Source organism: Hypanus sabinus, chromosome 15 (assembly GCF_030144855.1).
Source record: "Hypanus sabinus isolate sHypSab1 chromosome 15, sHypSab1.hap1, whole genome shotgun sequence".
Lineage (NCBI taxonomy): Eukaryota > Metazoa > Chordata > Chondrichthyes > Myliobatiformes > Dasyatidae > Hypanus > Hypanus sabinus.
Genome location: NC_082720.1, coordinates 80,508,361 through 80,527,581, shown reverse-complemented (window position 1 = coordinate 80,527,581; position 19,221 = coordinate 80,508,361). Strand labels below are relative to the sequence as shown.

Genomic DNA, 19,221 nt, shown 5'->3' with positions numbered 1-19,221 from the left:
TTCTAAATGATGCAAGTGCAAATGTATTGATTTAGTGTGATTTGGACATTGTTATCAATGTTCTGACGAGCCAGTCTGCCTGGAGAAGTATTTGTCTGTCGGCAATTAACACTAACTCACATTACACCTATGACTATGTGGCTAAGCACAGCTCCATTCAAATTTGCTGATGACACCACTGTCGTAGGCTGCATCAAGGATGGTGACAAATCAGCATATAGGAGGGAGATTGAAAATCCGGCTGAGTGATGCTATAACAACAACCTCCTACACAATGTCAGCAAGACCAAGGGGCTGATTATAGACTTCAGGAGGAGGAAACTGAAAGTCCATGAGCCAGTCCTCATCGGAGGATTGGGGAGGAGAAAATTTTTTTATGTTAAAATTTTGGAGGACCTGTCCTGGCCCCAGCACATAAGTACAATTATGAAGAAAGGACAGCACTGCCTCTACTTCCTCAGGAGTTTGTGAAAATGTGGCATGATAACTAAAACTTTGACAAGCTTCTGTAGGTATGAGGTGGAGAGTATATTGACTGGCTGCATCACAGCTTGGTATGGAAACTCCAATGCAGTTGAATGGAAACTCCTGCAAAAAGGAATGTATACAGTCTAGTCCATCATGAGTAAAGCCCTCCCTACCACACAGCACATCTACGGGAAAAATTGTCGCAGGAGAGTTGAATCCATTATTTGTGATCCCCGCCACCCAGGTCAGGATCTAGTCTCACTGCCACCATCATGAAGAAGGTACAGGAGCCTCAGAATCCACACCACCAGGTTCAAGAACAGTTATAATCCCTCAACCATCAGGCTCTTGAACCAGAGGGGATAACTTCACTCCACTTCACTTACCCATCATTGAAATGGATTCACTTTCAAGGCCTCTTCATCTAATATTCTCTATTTATTTATTTATTATTATTATTTCTTTATTTTTGCATTTGCATAGTTTGTTGTCTTTTGCACACTGGTGACCAAGTTGGTGCAGTCTTTCGTTGATTCTATTATGGTTATTATTCTACTATTGATTTATTGACCATGCCTGTCTACTTGAAAAGGACTGAGGTAGGGCAGAAACAATTACTATGCAGAACTAGAAGTAAGTCTTTCAGATGAAGAGGATATACGTTTGGGACATAAAAAAGGCTGGATGAACTCAGCAGGATGGGCAGCATCCGTTGAAAGAAGCAGTCAATGTATCGGTTCGAAACCCTTTTTTTTGTTTGGGCATGCATTCTCAGAACTGGTGGCTGAACGTAGTGAAATGAAATATGTTGGCCACGTGTTCATAAATAACTGAACTGTTACATACTCATGACAGTGGTACCCTTGTCACGTGACTGGGGTTGAAGCTATATTGGACTTGAGGTAATGGTCTTGTGATGGCGGAGTGACATCATTTCCCGGCCAGTAGAGATCATATGACAGGTTTTTAAAAGGTAAACCCCACCCTGTGAGGAGGGGCAGTTCATGGCTGGATTTGCCAAGTTGACTTCATGCTACTACGTGATTTAAGTGATGATGCAGTTTAGTTGAAAGATGAAGTTTTATCTAATGCCTAAAGTTTAAAAAGTCATTGCCAGCAGGTTCTTTACGATTCTGCTAGTTCAAGACAGTGGAGAGTGAAGATCGAAGTTCGGGAGTTAAAGATCGAGGAGAATCGCTTTCTATGGTGAAACGTGTTTCGACCTTTGTTTGATCCTTATTTGGAAGGATTTCGTTGACTATCTTCGCGTTAACCCCTGGAGTTTACCTGAAAGGATTGAAGATAGTGAGGAAGGAAAGGTCAGTGCCTTTAAGCCGTTTCGTTTCGTAAATTCTTTGTGGGAAGTTTGACGTTGGGGATCGAAGCCAAGTGACATGAAAGAGAATTTAAATCATCTTATAAAGTCTCTCCTTTTAAATGGACTGTGAGCATATCGAACTTTTGGCAATACCACTTTAAAGAACTGTTTTTGCAATATCGCATTAAGAACTGTTTGAGCTGCCGCACTGCAGTTGATTTCTGGTTACGTTAGTGTTTGTTTACTTTTGGGGGGTTTGTTTTCTGTGTTTAATAAACGTGTTGTTTGTTATAAAAAACCCTTGCCGAACTCATATATTTATTGTTGCCTGAATACGTAATAGAACAAATACATACCGAGTCTTATGTAGGCATATATCCCCCAATGTCCTATTTTGTCTAGATCTCTGAAAAAAATGAAAGATCAAGTTAATGGCAATATTGATTCCTAACTTTACCACTTTAATGATCGTAGCAATTCTCAATAAAGAGGCATTTTAAATTGACTTAACTAACAGTGACAATTTTGAATTAGTTCCAGTTCCTGAAAGCATTGGTATCAGCTTTTGCATATATAATGAGTAGATTCTGTTTTTGCCTACTTAATCTAAACTGATCCTAAATACTAGCAGGTCTGTGTGAAGAAGGAATCAAGCTGACCTTTTAGTTTTGTCTCTGTTCCTGCGGTGGGTGACTAATTTCAGTTCATCATTTAGAACACAAGTGGTTCTGCGGATGCTGGAAATCCAGAGCAACACACAAAATGCTGGAACAACTCAGCACCTCGGGCAGCATTTATGGAAGGGAATGATGAGTCAACATGTTGGGCTGAGGCCCTTCATCAGAACTGGAAAAGAAGGGGGAAGAAGCCAGAAAAAGAAGGTGGGGTGAGAGGAAGAAGTACAGGGTACAGGGTGAATTCAGGTAGGGGGAAAGTAAGTGGGTGGAGGACGTTTTTAGATTATATTTTTGAATTATAATAAACTGATTTTTCTAGCAACTAAAAGATGTACTTGATTTTATTTATTTATTCATCTCTTCTATCAATTAGTCCTAATGAAGGGTCTCAGCCCGAAACGTCGACTGTACTTCTTCCTATAGATGCTGCCTGGCCTGCTGTGTTTACCAGCACTTTGTGTCTGTTGCTTGAACTTCCAGCATCTGCAGGTTTACTCGTTCTTGATTTTATTTGTCCTCTTGCTCATTTCTGAATACCTGTTGCTCTATGCTTTCTCACATTATACGTCTGCATTTGTTTCTGTGTATCCAGCATTTTTAATATTAACTAAGGTTATTTTGGAATTTCTCCCAATATTTTAAAATCCATATCATTTTCTGCACTCATAATAGCCAGTTTATGAACACTTACTGATTTTGACATTGGCTTCATGGGAGAAGCCAAAGAGTAGTTGCCTCTCTGACTGGAGGCCTTTGATCAGTGATGTCCCATAGGGTTCAGTGTTGGGTCTGTTGTTGCTTGTCAGCTATATCAAGGATCTGAATGATAATGTGCTCAACTGAATCAGCAAATTTGCAAATGATACCAAGATTGGGGGTGTAGCGGACAGCAAATAAGGCTATCAAAGCTTGCAGAAGGATCTGCACTAGCTGGAAAAATGACTGAAAAGCAGCAGATGGAATTTCAAGCAGACAAGAGTGAAGTGTTGCACTTTGAGAGGATATACAAGTGTAGAACTTACACAGTGAATAGTGATGAGTGTGATACAACAGAGTGAGCTGGGAAAACAGATCCATAATTTCTTGAAAGTTGCATTACATTTGCACGTTGGCCTTCATGAATCAGAGTGTTGAGTACAGGAGTTAGGATGTTATGTTGAATCTGTATACGATTAAGAGGAATAGATAAAGTGGACAGCCAGCGCCTCTTCCCCAGGGCACCACTGCTCAGTACAAGAGGACATGGCTTTAAGGTAAGGGGAGGGAAGTTCAAGGGGGATATTAGAGGAAGGTTTTTCACTCAGAGAGTGGATGGTGCATGGAATGCACTGCCTGAGTCAGTGGTGGAGGCAGATGCACTAGTGAAGTTTAAGAGACTTAAACAGGTATATGGAGGAATTTAAGGTGGGGGTTTATATGGGAGGCAGGGTTTGAGGATCGGCACAACATTGTGGGCTGAAGGGTCTGTAATGTGCTGTACTATTCTATGTTCTATGTTACTGAGGCCAAATTAAGAGTATGTGTGCAATTCTAACTACAGGAAAGGTATCAATAAGATTGAAAGAGTACAGATAAAATTTACAAGGATGTTGTCATGACTTTGGAAACTGAATTATAGGGAAAGGTTTAATCGGTTAGGACGTTATTTCCTAAAGCATAGGAGAATAGAAGAGATATAACAGTGTACAATATTATGATGACTATAGAAAAGGTTAATGCAAGCAAAATTTTTCCACTGAGTTTGGGTGATACAAGAACTGGTGGATGTGGGTTGGAATGCAATATATCAGAGAAGTTTAGCTACGATAAATTCCTGGATGTGAGGAGCATGGAGGGCTATGGTCCAAACGTGGGTTGACAGGACCAGGCAGAATAATAGTTCTGCATTAATTTGATGGGCTGAAGGGCCCTTTTCTATACTCTAAGACACTATGACTAATATCACAACACTTACGTGGAGGCCATAATCTGAAACAGATGATTTTTCAGGCTCATAAGCAAAGACATTCGCTGGTTCAATATGGTATCTGTGGGTATCAATTTTGCCATTTGGAAGTGACCTGTAGTTCCTGATGAAAAATATTCAAATACATTAACTGCTCATTTCTCAGTCTGGAATTTCAATTCTGAAATGCATTTTGCAGTTTTGTTATTAAAACAGCATCCCATTGAGCCTCTGGCACCCAACACAGTATGAGTTCATGCCAATAATTTGCCATGAAATGTATTTCCTTTCTTGATCGATATTAAGGAAGGAGCCAATGCTCAGTAAAGCCAGCAGTTCTGCCTCATTTCCAATTCCAAATATCCCAAATGAACAAACAGCAGATTGACTTATTGGCAGGACCAGTGCTGGTCTGTAGCCTGCACCCACAAACGTGTTACAGAAAAGCAGCTTCTAGATAAAGCAAATCCATTCAGACAGAGCTCAAAACTTTTCAAAGGTTAAAATCAAGTGAGGAAACAAGCCTAATTCCATCATTTATAAGTTGGCTGGGCACTGATATTAGCTGGCCACTCAGTGGCTCTTTAATAGGTACTGGAGTAGAAACACCGCGGTACGCTCTACCACTGCCGTAGCCCGTTCCCTTCAAGGTTCAATGAAAGGTGCTCTTCAGAGATACTCTTTAGCACACCATTGTTGCAACACGTGGTTATTTGAGTTACTGTCGCCTTCCTCTCAGCTTGAACCAGTCCATTCTGACCTCTCTCATTAACAAGGCATTTTCACTCATAGTACTGCTGCTCACTGGATTTTATTTCTTGTTGTTTTTTTTTCTGCCAGACAACCTTCCCCGTAAATTCTAGAGCATGTTGTGCATGGAAATCCCATGAGATCAGCAGATTCTCAAGACACGACTGTCTGACAATCATTCCAAGGTTAGAGTCACTTAGATCACACTTGCCCCCATTCTCTGTGAAACAACTGAACCTCTTGACTATGTCTGCATGCTTTTAGGCACTGGGTTGCTGCCACATGATTGGCTGATTAGATATTTACATTAATGAACAACGTACATGCGTACCTATTAAAGCGGCCACTGTGTCTCATGCAGCTGCTGGGGGGTTGGGGGGGGGGATCTTATTCTATAAACCAATACCTAACCCCATGTAGGGCCTTTTTTATGTCTTTTATTAAGAACCTTAGTGGTTCACACAAGCGATCTGTTTTGTCTTTCACACCTGTATGAATTTCAAGCTTTTCCCTTTCATTTCTTCCCCATTCAATGGGCATCAATATTCCTAACAGTGCTGCTCCTTTGAAAAGCATGACTCACACCAACGAGGCAGATAATCCAGATTTGGCTGCTCAGACTGAAGCAAACTACTCCTGGTCATCAAGGGCACAATCTACTCTTTGTTCAAAGTGCATGACAGAATATTCATTGGCAGAGGAAATTAAACGTGTTAAATATGCTTTAACCCTTTGTGCACTTGCAACTGCAATTTTTGATAACTTCAAATTTATAAAAAATATATAGAACCATAGAACACTACAGCACAGTACAGGCTTTTCTGCCCTCCATGTTGTGCCGACCCATATAATCCTTAAAAAAAGTACCAAACCCACACTACCCCATAACCCTCCATTTTTCTTTCATCCATGTGCCTGTCCAAGAGGCTCTTAAATACCCCTAATGTTTTAGCCTCCACCACCATCCCTGGCAAGTCATTCCAGCAAGCACCCACAACCCTCTGTGTAAAAAATTTACCCCTGATGTCTCCCCTAAACTTCCCTCCCTTAATTTTGTACATATGCCCTCTGGTGTTTGGTATTGGCATCCTGGGAAACAGGTACTGACTATCCGCCCTATCTATGCCTCTCATAATCTTGTAGACCTCAGTCAAGTCCCCTCTCATTCTTCTACACTCCAAAGAGAAAAGTCCCAGCTCTGCTAACCTTGCTTCATATGACTTGTTCTCCAATCCAGGCAACATCCTGGTAAATCTCCTCTGCACCCTCTCCATAGCTTCCACATCCTTCCTATAATGAGGTGACCAGAACTGAACACAATACTCTAAGTGCAGTCTCACCAGAGATTTGTAGAGTTGCAACATGACCTCTCTACTCTTGAACTCAATCCCCCTGTGAATATGAAGCATATTCCAACCAAACTGCTCTACTCCCACATTTATCAGTGTAGGAAAGCTCTTGCTCTGACCTAAAAAGGCCAGTTCTTTATATAAGACATTATGTTGAGAGCATGTTCTGCATCAGATCTTCCATATGCAAAAAGGCCTACTGTTCTATTATTAGACATTCACTGTCATTTGAACTTGTTAAAGGGGAAATGAGTCATCTGACACTTGGTGCTCCAATTCAAACTTGGATGTGTTCATACCAGAAAAAATGTGGAAAAAAGAATAAATTTGCACAGCAGCTCTGAACATTTGTGTGAATCGTTGAACCAGGAAGTGCAGTTACGTTTACGATCAACTAACGATATTTCTTAATTATGTTCTGAAGGATATAAAAGCTGCCAAGTTTTGTTGGCAAGTCCTCTTCAGATCTTTTCTTTAGAATTGGGAAAGCATTTTTAATCAACACTGACCCAATACACTTGTTCTCCACCAAAACAAAGTCACAAAGAAACAGAAGGTGCTTTATGAACTATAAACAGGATATGCAAGTAACAATCAGCCAAACAACTCAATCAATTAACGAATTTCTTCCTTGCAGAATTTCCCGACAGAAGTAGAGCAGAACTACTTCAAACTCATGGAGCCATTCCCCAGTAGATGTTTAGTTTGAGACTTCAGGCATATACTCATGTCACTTTATTAGATACACCTATACAGCTGCTCTTTTAATGCTAGTATCTAATCAGCCTGTCACGTGGCAGGAACTCAATGCAAAAAAACATGCAGGCGTGGTCAAGAGGTTTTGTTCTTGTTCAAACCGAACAACCGAATGGGGAAGAAATAGGATCTAAGGATTTTGACTGTGAAATGATTGTTGGTGCCAGACCGGGTGATTTGAGTATCTCAGAAAATTCTGATCTCCTGGAATTTTCATGCACAGTAGTCTCTGGAGTTTACAGGGAATGGTGAGTGGTTCAGAAAACACAGTAAAACATCTAGAGAGCAGCATTTCTGTTGGTTAAAACATCTTGTTAATGAGAGGTCAGAGGGGAATGATCAGACTGGTTTAAGCTGACAGAAAGGTGACAGAAACTCAGATACCCACACTTTACCAGAATGGTGTGCAGAAGAGCATCTCTGAATGCACAGCTTTTGTACCTTGAAGTGGATGGCTCCAGCGGTCTTCGGCTATAAACATACACTCAGTGGCCACTTGATTAGGCACAGGAGTCACTGAGTGTAATTTATTATAATCTTTCTCTCATTGCAGCCTTAGCCTCAGGAACAAACCTCAACAACCTTTCTCCCGTAAAGCACCACGATGCTGTAAAACATTGAGATATGTATTATTGTGGTGGAAATTTATATCTCCTTTTTTATAGAGACTTGCATTCTTGACCCTGGAGAAACCACATTTATTTCATTAAACTGATGCACTTAAGCCTTTGAATTAGCCCAACCATTTTCTAATATTTAAAGTTCTCCTATCCAACGACTTGTTCAATACAAAAGTGTATAAAACTTACTCTTCTGGATTGGCTGTGGCAAAGAAATGTGAATGAAGTTCTTTTGCTGCCAATGAATTGGGAAGTATTTCCTTGGGCCTTGTATAGTGATAGTCTCTTGAAGAGAAGGAGTTTTGGCTGTCATAAGGATTGACTGACAAGGGGTTGGAAGCACTTTGTTCTCTTTCAGGCCGTGGATACAGTGACTGAATGCTACCATTTTGTTGTTCATGATCAGAATCCCGACGTGCTTCGGACAAAAATGGACACTTTATTGTGTAGTTTTCCTTTATAGTTGAATTGTAGGACAACGGTCTTGTTAATTGTGATCTTGATTTATTAACTGTGGCAGAGTTAGAAGAGGGCTGTTTTGTTGGATTAGCTTCCCATTTGGTGTCAATATTAGAAGACAATCCATAATTATCTATAAAACAGAAAATATAATTTATGAAATTGCATGTTGTGAGATCTCCAAATATTTCTTCATCACAATCAAAAACATTAAATATGGAAAACAATTATCAAGTAAGTTACTTCAGGTAAGATAAACAGTCCATTTTAAATGAAATCATTTTTGTGTTCTATGTTTTCAAATGTAGATAGATAAAAAGCAGAGCTGTAATTACAATAACATTAGCTCTTACATTACTCAAAGTTAAAGCAAGCAGAAGGGATTTTTAATTTGTAAGTTCAGAGGTATGCTTACCTTGAAGAAAATCATAAAACCTTTGTGTGATGATAAATGTAGAAACTTAATGGGTATTAACTTAGAATTTCCATAGCATTTGACTTTTATACAGTGCATGATTGAACTGAAGCATGAAGTTGATTGTGAAATATGATGAACACTTTCCTGTGTGCATAGCATGTAATTTGTCATGAATATGACTTCAGTGCAAGTGACATGGCTTTGCCGGGAGACCATCACCCTGCGACCATCTGATGTATAACACAGGTTCATTGCTATTGGTGCAAAAATGAAATGAATGAATTTCAGGTGGAAAATAGGACAGAAGAGAAAGAACAGGTTCACACTGGAATTCCTTTAGGGTCTGTTTTAATTCTGATACTGGAGAAATTACTGTGGAAGACAAAGTGTAGTCAGCTTCAGTGGTTCGATGGTCTATTCTAGATTTTGTTTTAGCGTTTTATAGCTGGATCCTACTTTTATTTAGGGACTAGCATAGACATACACTATCTTATCTCCAGGTGGTCTCACTATCATAATATCCAATAAAATGCTGGAAAAGCTGGGTATCTGCTCTAAAGTTGATCTGACAATATTAAATTTAGGCTTTCTGGAGCTTCTCTGCTACTTTAAGCATAAGTTCCTGTCTGAGAGATCCTGTTCCATACATGACTCCTGAAATTACAAAAGTCTAATGCAAGTAACATACCAAGGACCTGTGAACGGTGCCATTCACTTGCATAATTTTACACGTGCATGAAAATTATTCCCCTGCAGCCCAGGATAGAACGAGTATGGGTGCTCCTCAACTATTATTTGGTGTGCTGAGAATAAAGAATTACATTCACAAGCAAGCCTGGGCTTTGAAATTTCTATACGCTATAACCAGTTAACAGCATTTGTAGTTGAAAAATAAATCTGTGGCAGCAATGAGCTCACTAATTATAGCAGGAGATACCAAGAGCAGGCTCCAGAAGATTGAATAGTTCAGGTAAAATCATGTCCACACTTTTAACAAATAAGGAGCTATAACTACAGTACAGTGCAATAAATACAATGTTCTAGAACTTATAATTATATACTGCATATATTGTTTTCATTTCCTTTTGCTTTTTATCATATATATATATAAACACACACACACACACACACACACACACACACACACACACACACACACACACACACACACACATATCTTCAGGCTCCTGTAATTCCTCTCTGCTGGCAGTAATGAGAAGAGGACATGTCTGGATGATAGTGCATGTTGCCTTTTTGAGGAATTGCCTTTTGAAGATGTCCTCAATGGTGGGGAGGCTCTGCTGAGAGGAACATCAGGGTCTCCCTCCTCCCTATTCATTGCATTTACCAGAAGTTTTGTATATGAAGGGTCCAAGGTATTGTTTAAGGGCTCTACCAGCAATCCCACAATCTCTTTGACTCACCACAGTCAGGAAGAAGGTACAGGAGCAGGACTAGAACTACCAGAATGGTTAACAGCTTCTCCCTTTAGGCTGTGAGACTAATGAATACCCTGCTACCATCAAGGTCTCATCAGTAGGACAGGAGCTGTTTGCTGCTTCCTGTGCTGCACTTTACTACATGTATTTTGAATTATATTTTGTTAATATATTTATAGTATGAATAAATATTATAAAATACAGTAGGTTTATGTGTTGTGTGTGATATATGTTGCGTGGATTCACTGTGGTCCAGAGGAACATTGTTTCATTTGATTGCCTGTATATATATATAGTCAGAAGGCAATAAACTTGAACTAGTGCCCATGATGTTGCAGTCTGGGTTTACAACACTGCAACTTTATTGAGCCTGTGTGGTACCAGATCAAGGTGCAACTATTGGGAATGTTCCCCATAGAAATTAACAGGAGTCTTTGGTGACATACCAAATCACCTCAAACTCCTATTGAAATATTGTATAGCACTGTTGGATTAATTTGTCAGGCCCAGGACAGGTCAGAGATGTTAACCCCCAGGAAACCTTCAGACCTTCATGCCTTCATCCAAATGTCAAGAGCAGAAGAGATCGGGTGAGCTGAGAATGCTCCATATTATCTTTTTGTCATTTAAGCTCTGACCACAACACAATCTATCAGCACCAGTTCCAAACAACATGATTGAATTGCCACTTTGAAAGAACTTGGTGAGTTGCTAATACTGAATATCACTGTCTTTCTTGCCGCAATATTTTTACATTACTTAATAATTACATATTTCTTAATAAAGGCAAGATGAAAACTGTTCCTTTATACTCTAAATATTAATTTTCCAGCTCAAATGGAAAACCACAGCTATCTATTTTTTTGTGGCAACGTTTTTTAAACAAAACAGTGACACAGAATCCTCTTTGTGTTTATAGTTCTTGACTTTACATAGCTTTGCTAAAATGTAATTGGAAACACCAGAAAGGGGAAAAAACGCAAAGGCACGTTGTTTAGAAAACCATGAACCAAAGAACAGATCTCTCGCAAATGTTTGGATAGTGCCTGGAGATAGCTGTAATTAAATCAAATTAATCCTGGATATAATGATTCATAAGAATGCTCCATTCTAAGTGTATCATCAGTGAAAACAGTAGATCTCTAATCTATTTAATAATCAGAATAAAAGAAATTGAGCTCTTCCCTTTGTGATAAATTATGCCTTTTCAAGATGTGAGAAGAATGTACAGCATTGATAACTGTAAAGGAAGACCTCTCAGATAAGAGTTCAGAGCTCATATTCGAACCTTAACTGATATCCACATCTTGATGTTTCCAAACTGATCAATCATGGGGGTATAGGTGGCAATGAAAGTAGTAATAGAAAAACTATGTTGATATCAAAGGAGGAAAGCATTAACTTTACAATTCTCTAATGCTAGGTGAGATCAGATTAGTCAATGCTTACTGTATGTACACCAGTGTGTGATGAAATTCTTTGCTCATGTGAAGCTCACAGAGTAAACAGCATTGGTTATCCAGCTTCGGGAAATATCACCGAAGACTATGATCTTACTCTTAGTAAGAAGCTTTTGATAGCAATGAAAACTAGGGCTACTTCAGATTTTTTTTTTGTCCTAGCCCAAGGGCTCTGAGATTGTCTACAAAGACCAACTGCTACATTGGCTGATAACATACAAATTAATATAAATAAATGTAATATATTAAGAAATGCCTATTTGCCAGGACCAGTCACTTATCAGTCCTGAGTTTGAAAAGTAATGGACAAGAATGTTACAAAACTCTGTGCCATAATTCTTCAAGTTTCTCTTTAACTTTGGAACTGTTCCTATACAGAAAAGTAATGTGTGTCCTTAATTACTTCAATAAAACTGGGAAGAAACTGTGGAGCTGTTTATCATTTAGCTTAATTTCTTTTGGCAGGAAATCACTTGCGTCTGCTATTAAGGACAGAGTACTGGTTATTCTGAAAAATTTCAGTTAATTAGGAAAAGTCAGCATGGGTTTGTTAAATGGCCCTACAATCTGACTGAACATTTTAAAGAAGTGATTAAAACTGTGATCAGGTAAATTCCTGCTAATGCCATTTAAAATGACACCAGAATGGGCAGCAAAATATAACAAATAGATTCAATGCAGGAAAATGTAAAATTGTTAACATTTGGCCTAAAATGAACGGAGCATAGTACTTTTTGAATAATGAAAACACAGAAGCAGTGAGGTCCGAAGAGACTTCGGAGTCCACATAGAGAGGCAGTTAAAATGTCAGATACAGAAAAGAATGTTAAGGTAATTTGAGCTCTAGTGTTTATACTTTGGAGACAGGAAAACACCATGCTAGAAGTCTTGATTATACTACACCTAGTAAACTGAGCAGCTTCAAGCAGCACACTTTCAGAAAAACATTTTATAATGTTGAAGGTATCAAATGGAAATTTCAATAATGTTTGCTAGAATATGAAGTATTCAGGGATCATTAATCAAAGTTTTTTTTAAAACCACAAGAGATTCTGCAGATTTTAGGAATCAAGAGTAACACTCACAAATGTAGTATCTCCACTGAGTTCCTCTAGCATTTAGTGTGTGCCAATCAAAGTTTTTAAGAAACATGTTTCAAGGAGAAACTTTCAGTGCTATGGGTTAAGTGGACAAAGTTGACTTATTCAAGGTGAATTTTTCAGGAATAGTGTCAGGAATTACTTCTACATTCCATAGGTGGTAGAAGTCCTGAACATTCTTCTGCAAATGGCAGTTGACATTAAATTTGCTGCTAATTTCACATTGCAGACAGGGAAAGAAGGAAAGAAATTAGATCTAGGTGTAGATCAACCAAATGGCAGAATGGTTCATGGAGCTAAACTGTCTGCAATTATGTCCATGTTCCTAACCATATCCATGATGCAAATCAACATAGGAACCTTAAGGGTAAAAAGCCCTGAATCAGGGACAATGGGAAACCAATAAATGAGAACTATTACATTATGCAGAGGCAAGATTGGCATTTGTTCTCTAGCCTTGCTGTAGGTGATTTTAGTAAGCAATGTTTAAATTATTAAGATTAACTTTTCATAAAGAAATCAATAATGGAAATAATGATTACATGATTCAAAGAGTACTAAAACAACACTTTGTTTATTAATATACTTTCTCAGCTGGCATAATACACACAGTATTGTACATCCACATTAATACTCCTAATAAACTTAAAAACCATTTTCAGCCTTTTAAATTTTTCAGCAAAACGGAAGAAGGGTTATCTTGAAAGGATGATTTATTCAATAAATGAATAGGAAGCTAGGAGTTCACTGATAGGATATAAACACCCCTTTATTACCAAGTACATTGTTACATTTCAAAATGAGACTTTTTTTCAAATATTCTACAGAATACTGGGATTTATTTACATTATAGATTAATTCTCTGTAAACATGAGGAGAATAAAATGTGATTTACCTGCCTTTGGAATGCTATGATCACTTTTTAGAATTGAACTGTACCAAGTCTTTGACCGATCTTCAGATGGAACCTGAAATGAATATGGACTGTGAGTATTGATTAGAAATCATCTCTAGTAATAAAAGATACACAAGTATACACATTATGGCCACATTATTAGGTATCTCTTGTACCAAATAATGCGGCCACTGAGTGTATGTTCATGGTCTTCTGCTGCTGTAGCTTATTCACTTCAAGCTTCATCATGTTGTGTATGTTTAGAGATGCTCTTTTGCTCACCACTATCGTAATGTATGGTTATTTGTGTTACTGTTAGTTTGAACCGGTCTAGTCATTGTCCTCTGACTTCTCTCATTAACAAAGTGTTTTTGCCTACAGGACTACTACTCACTGATTTTTTTTTTGTTTTTTGCACCATTCTCTGTAAACTCCAGGGACTGTTGTGCATGATCAGCAGTTTCTGAGATAGTCAGACCACCCTGTCTTCACCAACAATCATTCCACTGTCACAGTTACATATCAGATTTCTTCTCGACTCTGATGTTTGCTCGAACAAAAACTGAACTTGTTCACCATGTCTGCATGATTTTATGCATTGAATTGCTGTCACATGATTGGCTGTTTAGATATTTATATTAAAGAGCAGGTGTACCTTATAAAGTGGCCAAAGAGTGTATATCGTAAGTGCCCTGTTGATGTCTGTGAGATTGTCACACAGACATCAACAGGGCACTTACGATATACACACTTTGGCCACCTTATAAGGTAACATATTTAAAAAGAAGGTAAGGTAACATACTGAAAATTCCTAAAGCTGGATGATAGCAAAGGAGTACAGAGTAGAAACAAGACTGCTCATTTATCACATCCAGTTTACAGTTTCCCCCCACCCCTATCTTATATTTCTCTTTCAATCAATTCCTTTTAGCAGGAAAAAAATGAAAATACAATACTTTGTCTTAGTAATTATTCTTGGCCAGGAATGGTCTGTCAAGGTGCGATACTATATATGGCCAACCACTTCATGTTCGGGGAGGTTCTACCTTCTGCTGTTGTATGGCTATATGCCATGGGTTGCCCTAGTAATTGTTGAGTTGGACACAAGAAAGAAATTTGGGGATCAGGGCCAAGGCATCAAGAGTCAAGGAACATTTGAGAAGGTCATAATTAGTGGAGTTTGGGGTAGGGTGGTAGGGGATGATTTTGGTAGTTGTAGTTGTGATTAGATCAGGAGAACTGTGTTATGGCTGGTTGGTGGCATAAGCCATGGAAGAAGTCAGAATCATAATTGGACTGAATAAGGTGTTAAGCGACTCAAAGGAGACCAGCATTGAAGGATTATTCGATGATCTAAAAAGGAGTTGCCTAACCATGTCCAAGGCAACATGTCCAACACCAGACTCCATGGGCTTGGGCCTGGGAAAGAAGTCCACCGGAGGACTTAATGAAGAAGACCACACATTCATTTTGAAAACTGCTTCTCAATAAGTGGTTTGATTGGTTGAAACTAATTTTTACTGAAAAGATATTCAAATATGTATTTATTGCTGTTAGACTCTGAGAGGTATGTCCAAGGGCTCATATGCAGGGAAAAGTCAAAAGCAATTTGCAGATGGAAATGTTGGGAGTCCAACTAATCCATGAAAAGTGCCTCATAGGTGGCTCTCCGCAGAACTATCATTTAAAGGTAAGTATGTTTTGGACAAATATACTTCACCTCTCCCTTCTTTAAACACTATCAGCTCTAATTATAAAATTGCATTTCAAAACACTCCTTTAGCAGCTGCAGGATTCCAAGTACCTTAGAGATGTTACATAAAAATGGAACTTTATATTTTAAAAAAAGCTGTTAATCTGGCCACTTTTATCCTTTTTCATGCTGGATCATGGGTTATTCCGGAAAACAAAAGTGACATCTTGCTTCAAAATAGTTCCTTAAATCCTTTACTCTTTTCTCCTCACCTTAGAGTCAAAGAATCAGGAAGTTTAACTGCACTAAAACAGGCCTTTTGGCCCAACTCATCCACAGACTCCAAGATGTATTTCTGTGCTAGTCCCATTTGAATGCATTTGGTCCACAATACTCAGTAATTTCTTTTCATGTACCTGTACAAATGTCTTTTAAAAATTACACTGTAATTGTAATCTTCACCTCCAACAAGCGAGGACTCATGGATTTTTTTGTCACCAAGTCAGAGGACATCGATTCATCTATATCTATAAGGCTGATCACCTTCCATTAACCATTATTTCTTTGAATCTAATCATTTTCAACCCAAGTTCTTTATCAAATTTATCATCAGTTATCTCTTCAATCTCTTTCCCTGCTCCTAATTTATCCTCTGATTTGTTACGGTTGTTTATGCGCTGAATTAAATCATCTTCACAATCTTCCTACTCCATCCCTAAATCATCTTGTCTTCTTGCATCTTCTGACATGCAATTTTCTCTCTGTAACTCTGCTGCCTGTTTGGGAGGGTGAAGATGAAATGCCAAGTGGACTGCTTGGGTGGCCAAGTCTGTAATTTGATAATTCCACCAGTTGCCATGCATTAAGGTATCATTTGCATAGCACATCAAAACCTCACTGCTTCACCAAAAAAAAAACTCATATGGGTGAAAACATGTTTGCAGAATTCATTACTGTTGCATTTTTCCACTATCCAACTGCAATTTTAGATTGAATTAGTCTGTCAATAGCTCTGGAATCCCATTCAACATGGAACTGAACTCCTGGCACATCTTCAACATCATAAATATTAATCTCATTAGCATTGAAATCTGTGCATATAGATCCCCAAACAGTTTTTCATCATTTATTCATTAACAAAACATCCACTTAAGTTTGCCAAAAATATGCCATTCTGAATCAGAGAATGTTTTAGCACATAAAGAGGCCATTTGGTATATTGACTATATACTAGTTTGTTCAAAGAACACAATCTGCCCACTTCGCTAACCTGCTGGAAAATCTCTTGACATTTTTGTCACTACTTTAGCAGTAAAATCTTATTCAGAATTTATAAACATAATCTGTAAAAAATTATGTTATTACTGTACATTGTATTAATGTAATTTGCAGTAATTTAAACACTGCATTTACTAAGGTTGACATATCCTCTAGGACTTCTTTGCTGAGCAATATGCCATACCTTTCTTTTCAGGGGACTGAAATATAAATGCCTTCATCAATGAAACATAACTGTTAAAGAGTCTATCCAACCAAAGAAATCAGTTCATCAATAAGAATCCTTCTATAGAGCAAAAAATATCCTCAGAAGAGTTTTAACTGCTGATATGTCTACAAAAACAAATGATTTAATAAGAAGTGTGATGATTTTATATTGATCCAGACTAGAGTACTGATGTTGCAAAGTAGCATGGTTGTTTGAACTTTACGTTAAAGGATGTGGTAAAGAATAATGCTAAAATGAGTTAAGTATCACAGCACTAAAGTGACTAAGAACACCCTGTTATGCAATGCAATAAGACACTGAACTTTCTGTGGAAGATTTTCATATCATTATAAAACAAAATTATCAGATAGGTATAGAACATTGTGTTAGCCACAAAATTCAAGTAGATCAAAGTTAAGATACATACTTGTAAGGACATTTAATAAGGTTATTTCATAAGAAAGGAAATCATTCTAAGCATGCTGCGATTATTGAGAATGTTAAACACTCCAGCACAGGAAATATCAGATGGGGTGCCAAACCGAGTCAGGTGCTGTTGAATGCCTGAGACATGTCTGTGACTGTCGTGGATGCTAGGGGCATAATTTTTGACCACCAATGGTACGGCCCACCATGGTAAGGGGTGAATGCAACCACAGGAAGGAAGAAGAAGACCATTAAGGTCCAAGTTGACATTGTCAAACTGTGTCTCAGGGACCTGAAAAGATGCCAATGGCACATGAACATGGCAGTTAGTTTTTGCCCGCTGGCACTCCACACAGGCTGCAGTCTAACCAAGCATCTCCTTTCGAAGGCTGTGCCACACAAACATTAGTACAAGAAGCTTCGGCGGGGTCTTCTGGCAGGGATGTGAGAGGCCATGTATTGAGTCATCCTCCAGTTTGCGGGCACGATATAGCGAGGGCAACCAGTTGAGATATCGTACAGGAGATAAAGCCCAGCTTCCTCAAACTTAATATCAGCCAACCACAGGCCCATGACTACTGTTTGGTAAGCCTGGGCCTCTGGGTCAGGAGCTTGGTGTGCTACTACGCTGGCATATTCAATCTCTATGTACATGTCCTCAATGGCTGACCAGGAGTGGCAATCAGGCAAGACATTATACTTCCTCTTGATATGTTGTTCATCAGTTGTGAACTCAGATATGTTGGCCAGGTGGTGATGCTGCTGAGGTCAACAAACGCTGTGAAATGGCAACCCCCTAAAAGAAATTATGGACAGCTAGATAGAGACTGAGAAGCTCATGGGCAAACATGGTGTATTTCCTTTTGGGGGGATGGACCTGGCAGCTGAAGAAGTCACACAGCTGCCAGGTGCCTCTGACCAACTGTTTGTGCACAGCACCCGCAGCTTAATCTGAGGCATCTGTAGTAATGATTCAGGGGTATTGGGGAGTGGGTGCGCCAGTAGAGAAACTTTAGATTGAGCTCATTGGTATCATCAAATGCCCTGGTCACGTCCACTGACCAGTCAAGTGCTTGGTTAAGGGTATTACCTTAAAGTGTACTATACTGGGAGAGCACACGTTCAGCTCATGGAATGATAGAAATTCACCATGTCTAAAAACTCCTGTAGCTTTTCAGTAGTGTGAAGTGGTGAGAAATCCATAATAGTGGCTACTTTTGATGGGAGGGGTTTCATGGCTTCTGCGGAGATGTGATGGCTGAGTAAGTCAATGGTGGATGACCCCAATTGGCATTTAGCAGGGTTAATAACCAATTCATATTTGCTTAAGTGCTCGAAAGGTGTGTATGATGGGATAAGTGTTTGGATTTGGATGCACTCGTGATAAGTATGCCATCCAGGTAAACAAAAAGCAAGCCCAAATCTTTTAATACAGAGTCCATCAGCCATTGGAAAGTCTCTCCTGCATTTTTCAGCCTAAATGGCATGCATTAATACTTTAAAAAGGACCAAAAGGGATTGTCACAGCTATTGGGACTCTCCTCCAAGCACATAGGCACCTGATTAAACTGGCTAAACTGACTTTGGAAAAAATTAACTTTCCAGTTAAACGTGGTGAAAAACTTGACTGTGTGGGAATGGGTAGTGATTGGGGTTGGTGACCTCGTTAAGGCATCAGTAATCACAGCACGGCCAGCAACCACCATTGGACTTAGGGACCGTGTGGAGGGGCAAAGCCCAGGGGCTATTCAATGCCAAGTCTTTCCATGTTGGCAAACTCAGCCTTCACAGTTACCAGCTTTTCTGAATCCAATCTAAGCTTGTGGGCTGGTTGTGGAAATGTGGTGTTCGACCCCATGTACTGTGACTGTCATGGAGAATGTGGGCTTGGTGAGATTTGGGAATTCTCCAAACAGTCGAGCAAACTCGTGTGACGGTGCATGTGCTTGACAGTCTCACTGT

At 39.0% G+C, this 19,221-nt stretch overlaps 1 protein-coding gene across 5 annotated transcripts in view; it reads right to left on the bottom strand.

The window, feature by feature from the left end:
* The window catches only part of LOC132405624 (uncharacterized), a 151,353-nt gene that overhangs the window by 79,415 nt on the left and 52,717 nt on the right, over nt 1-19,221 (bottom strand). For all 5 annotated transcript variants that reach the window (XM_059990580.1, XM_059990579.1, XM_059990581.1 and 2 more), the window contains 4 exons: nt 13,655-13,727; nt 8,073-8,475; nt 4,418-4,532; nt 2,143-2,192 (listed from right to left, as the gene is read on the bottom strand). In XM_059990580.1, coding sequence (XP_059846563.1) covers nt 2,143-2,192; nt 4,418-4,532; nt 8,073-8,475; nt 13,655-13,727 — 641 coding nt within the window. The remainder of the gene's footprint in view (nt 1-2,142; nt 2,193-4,417; nt 4,533-8,072; nt 8,476-13,654; nt 13,728-19,221) is intronic.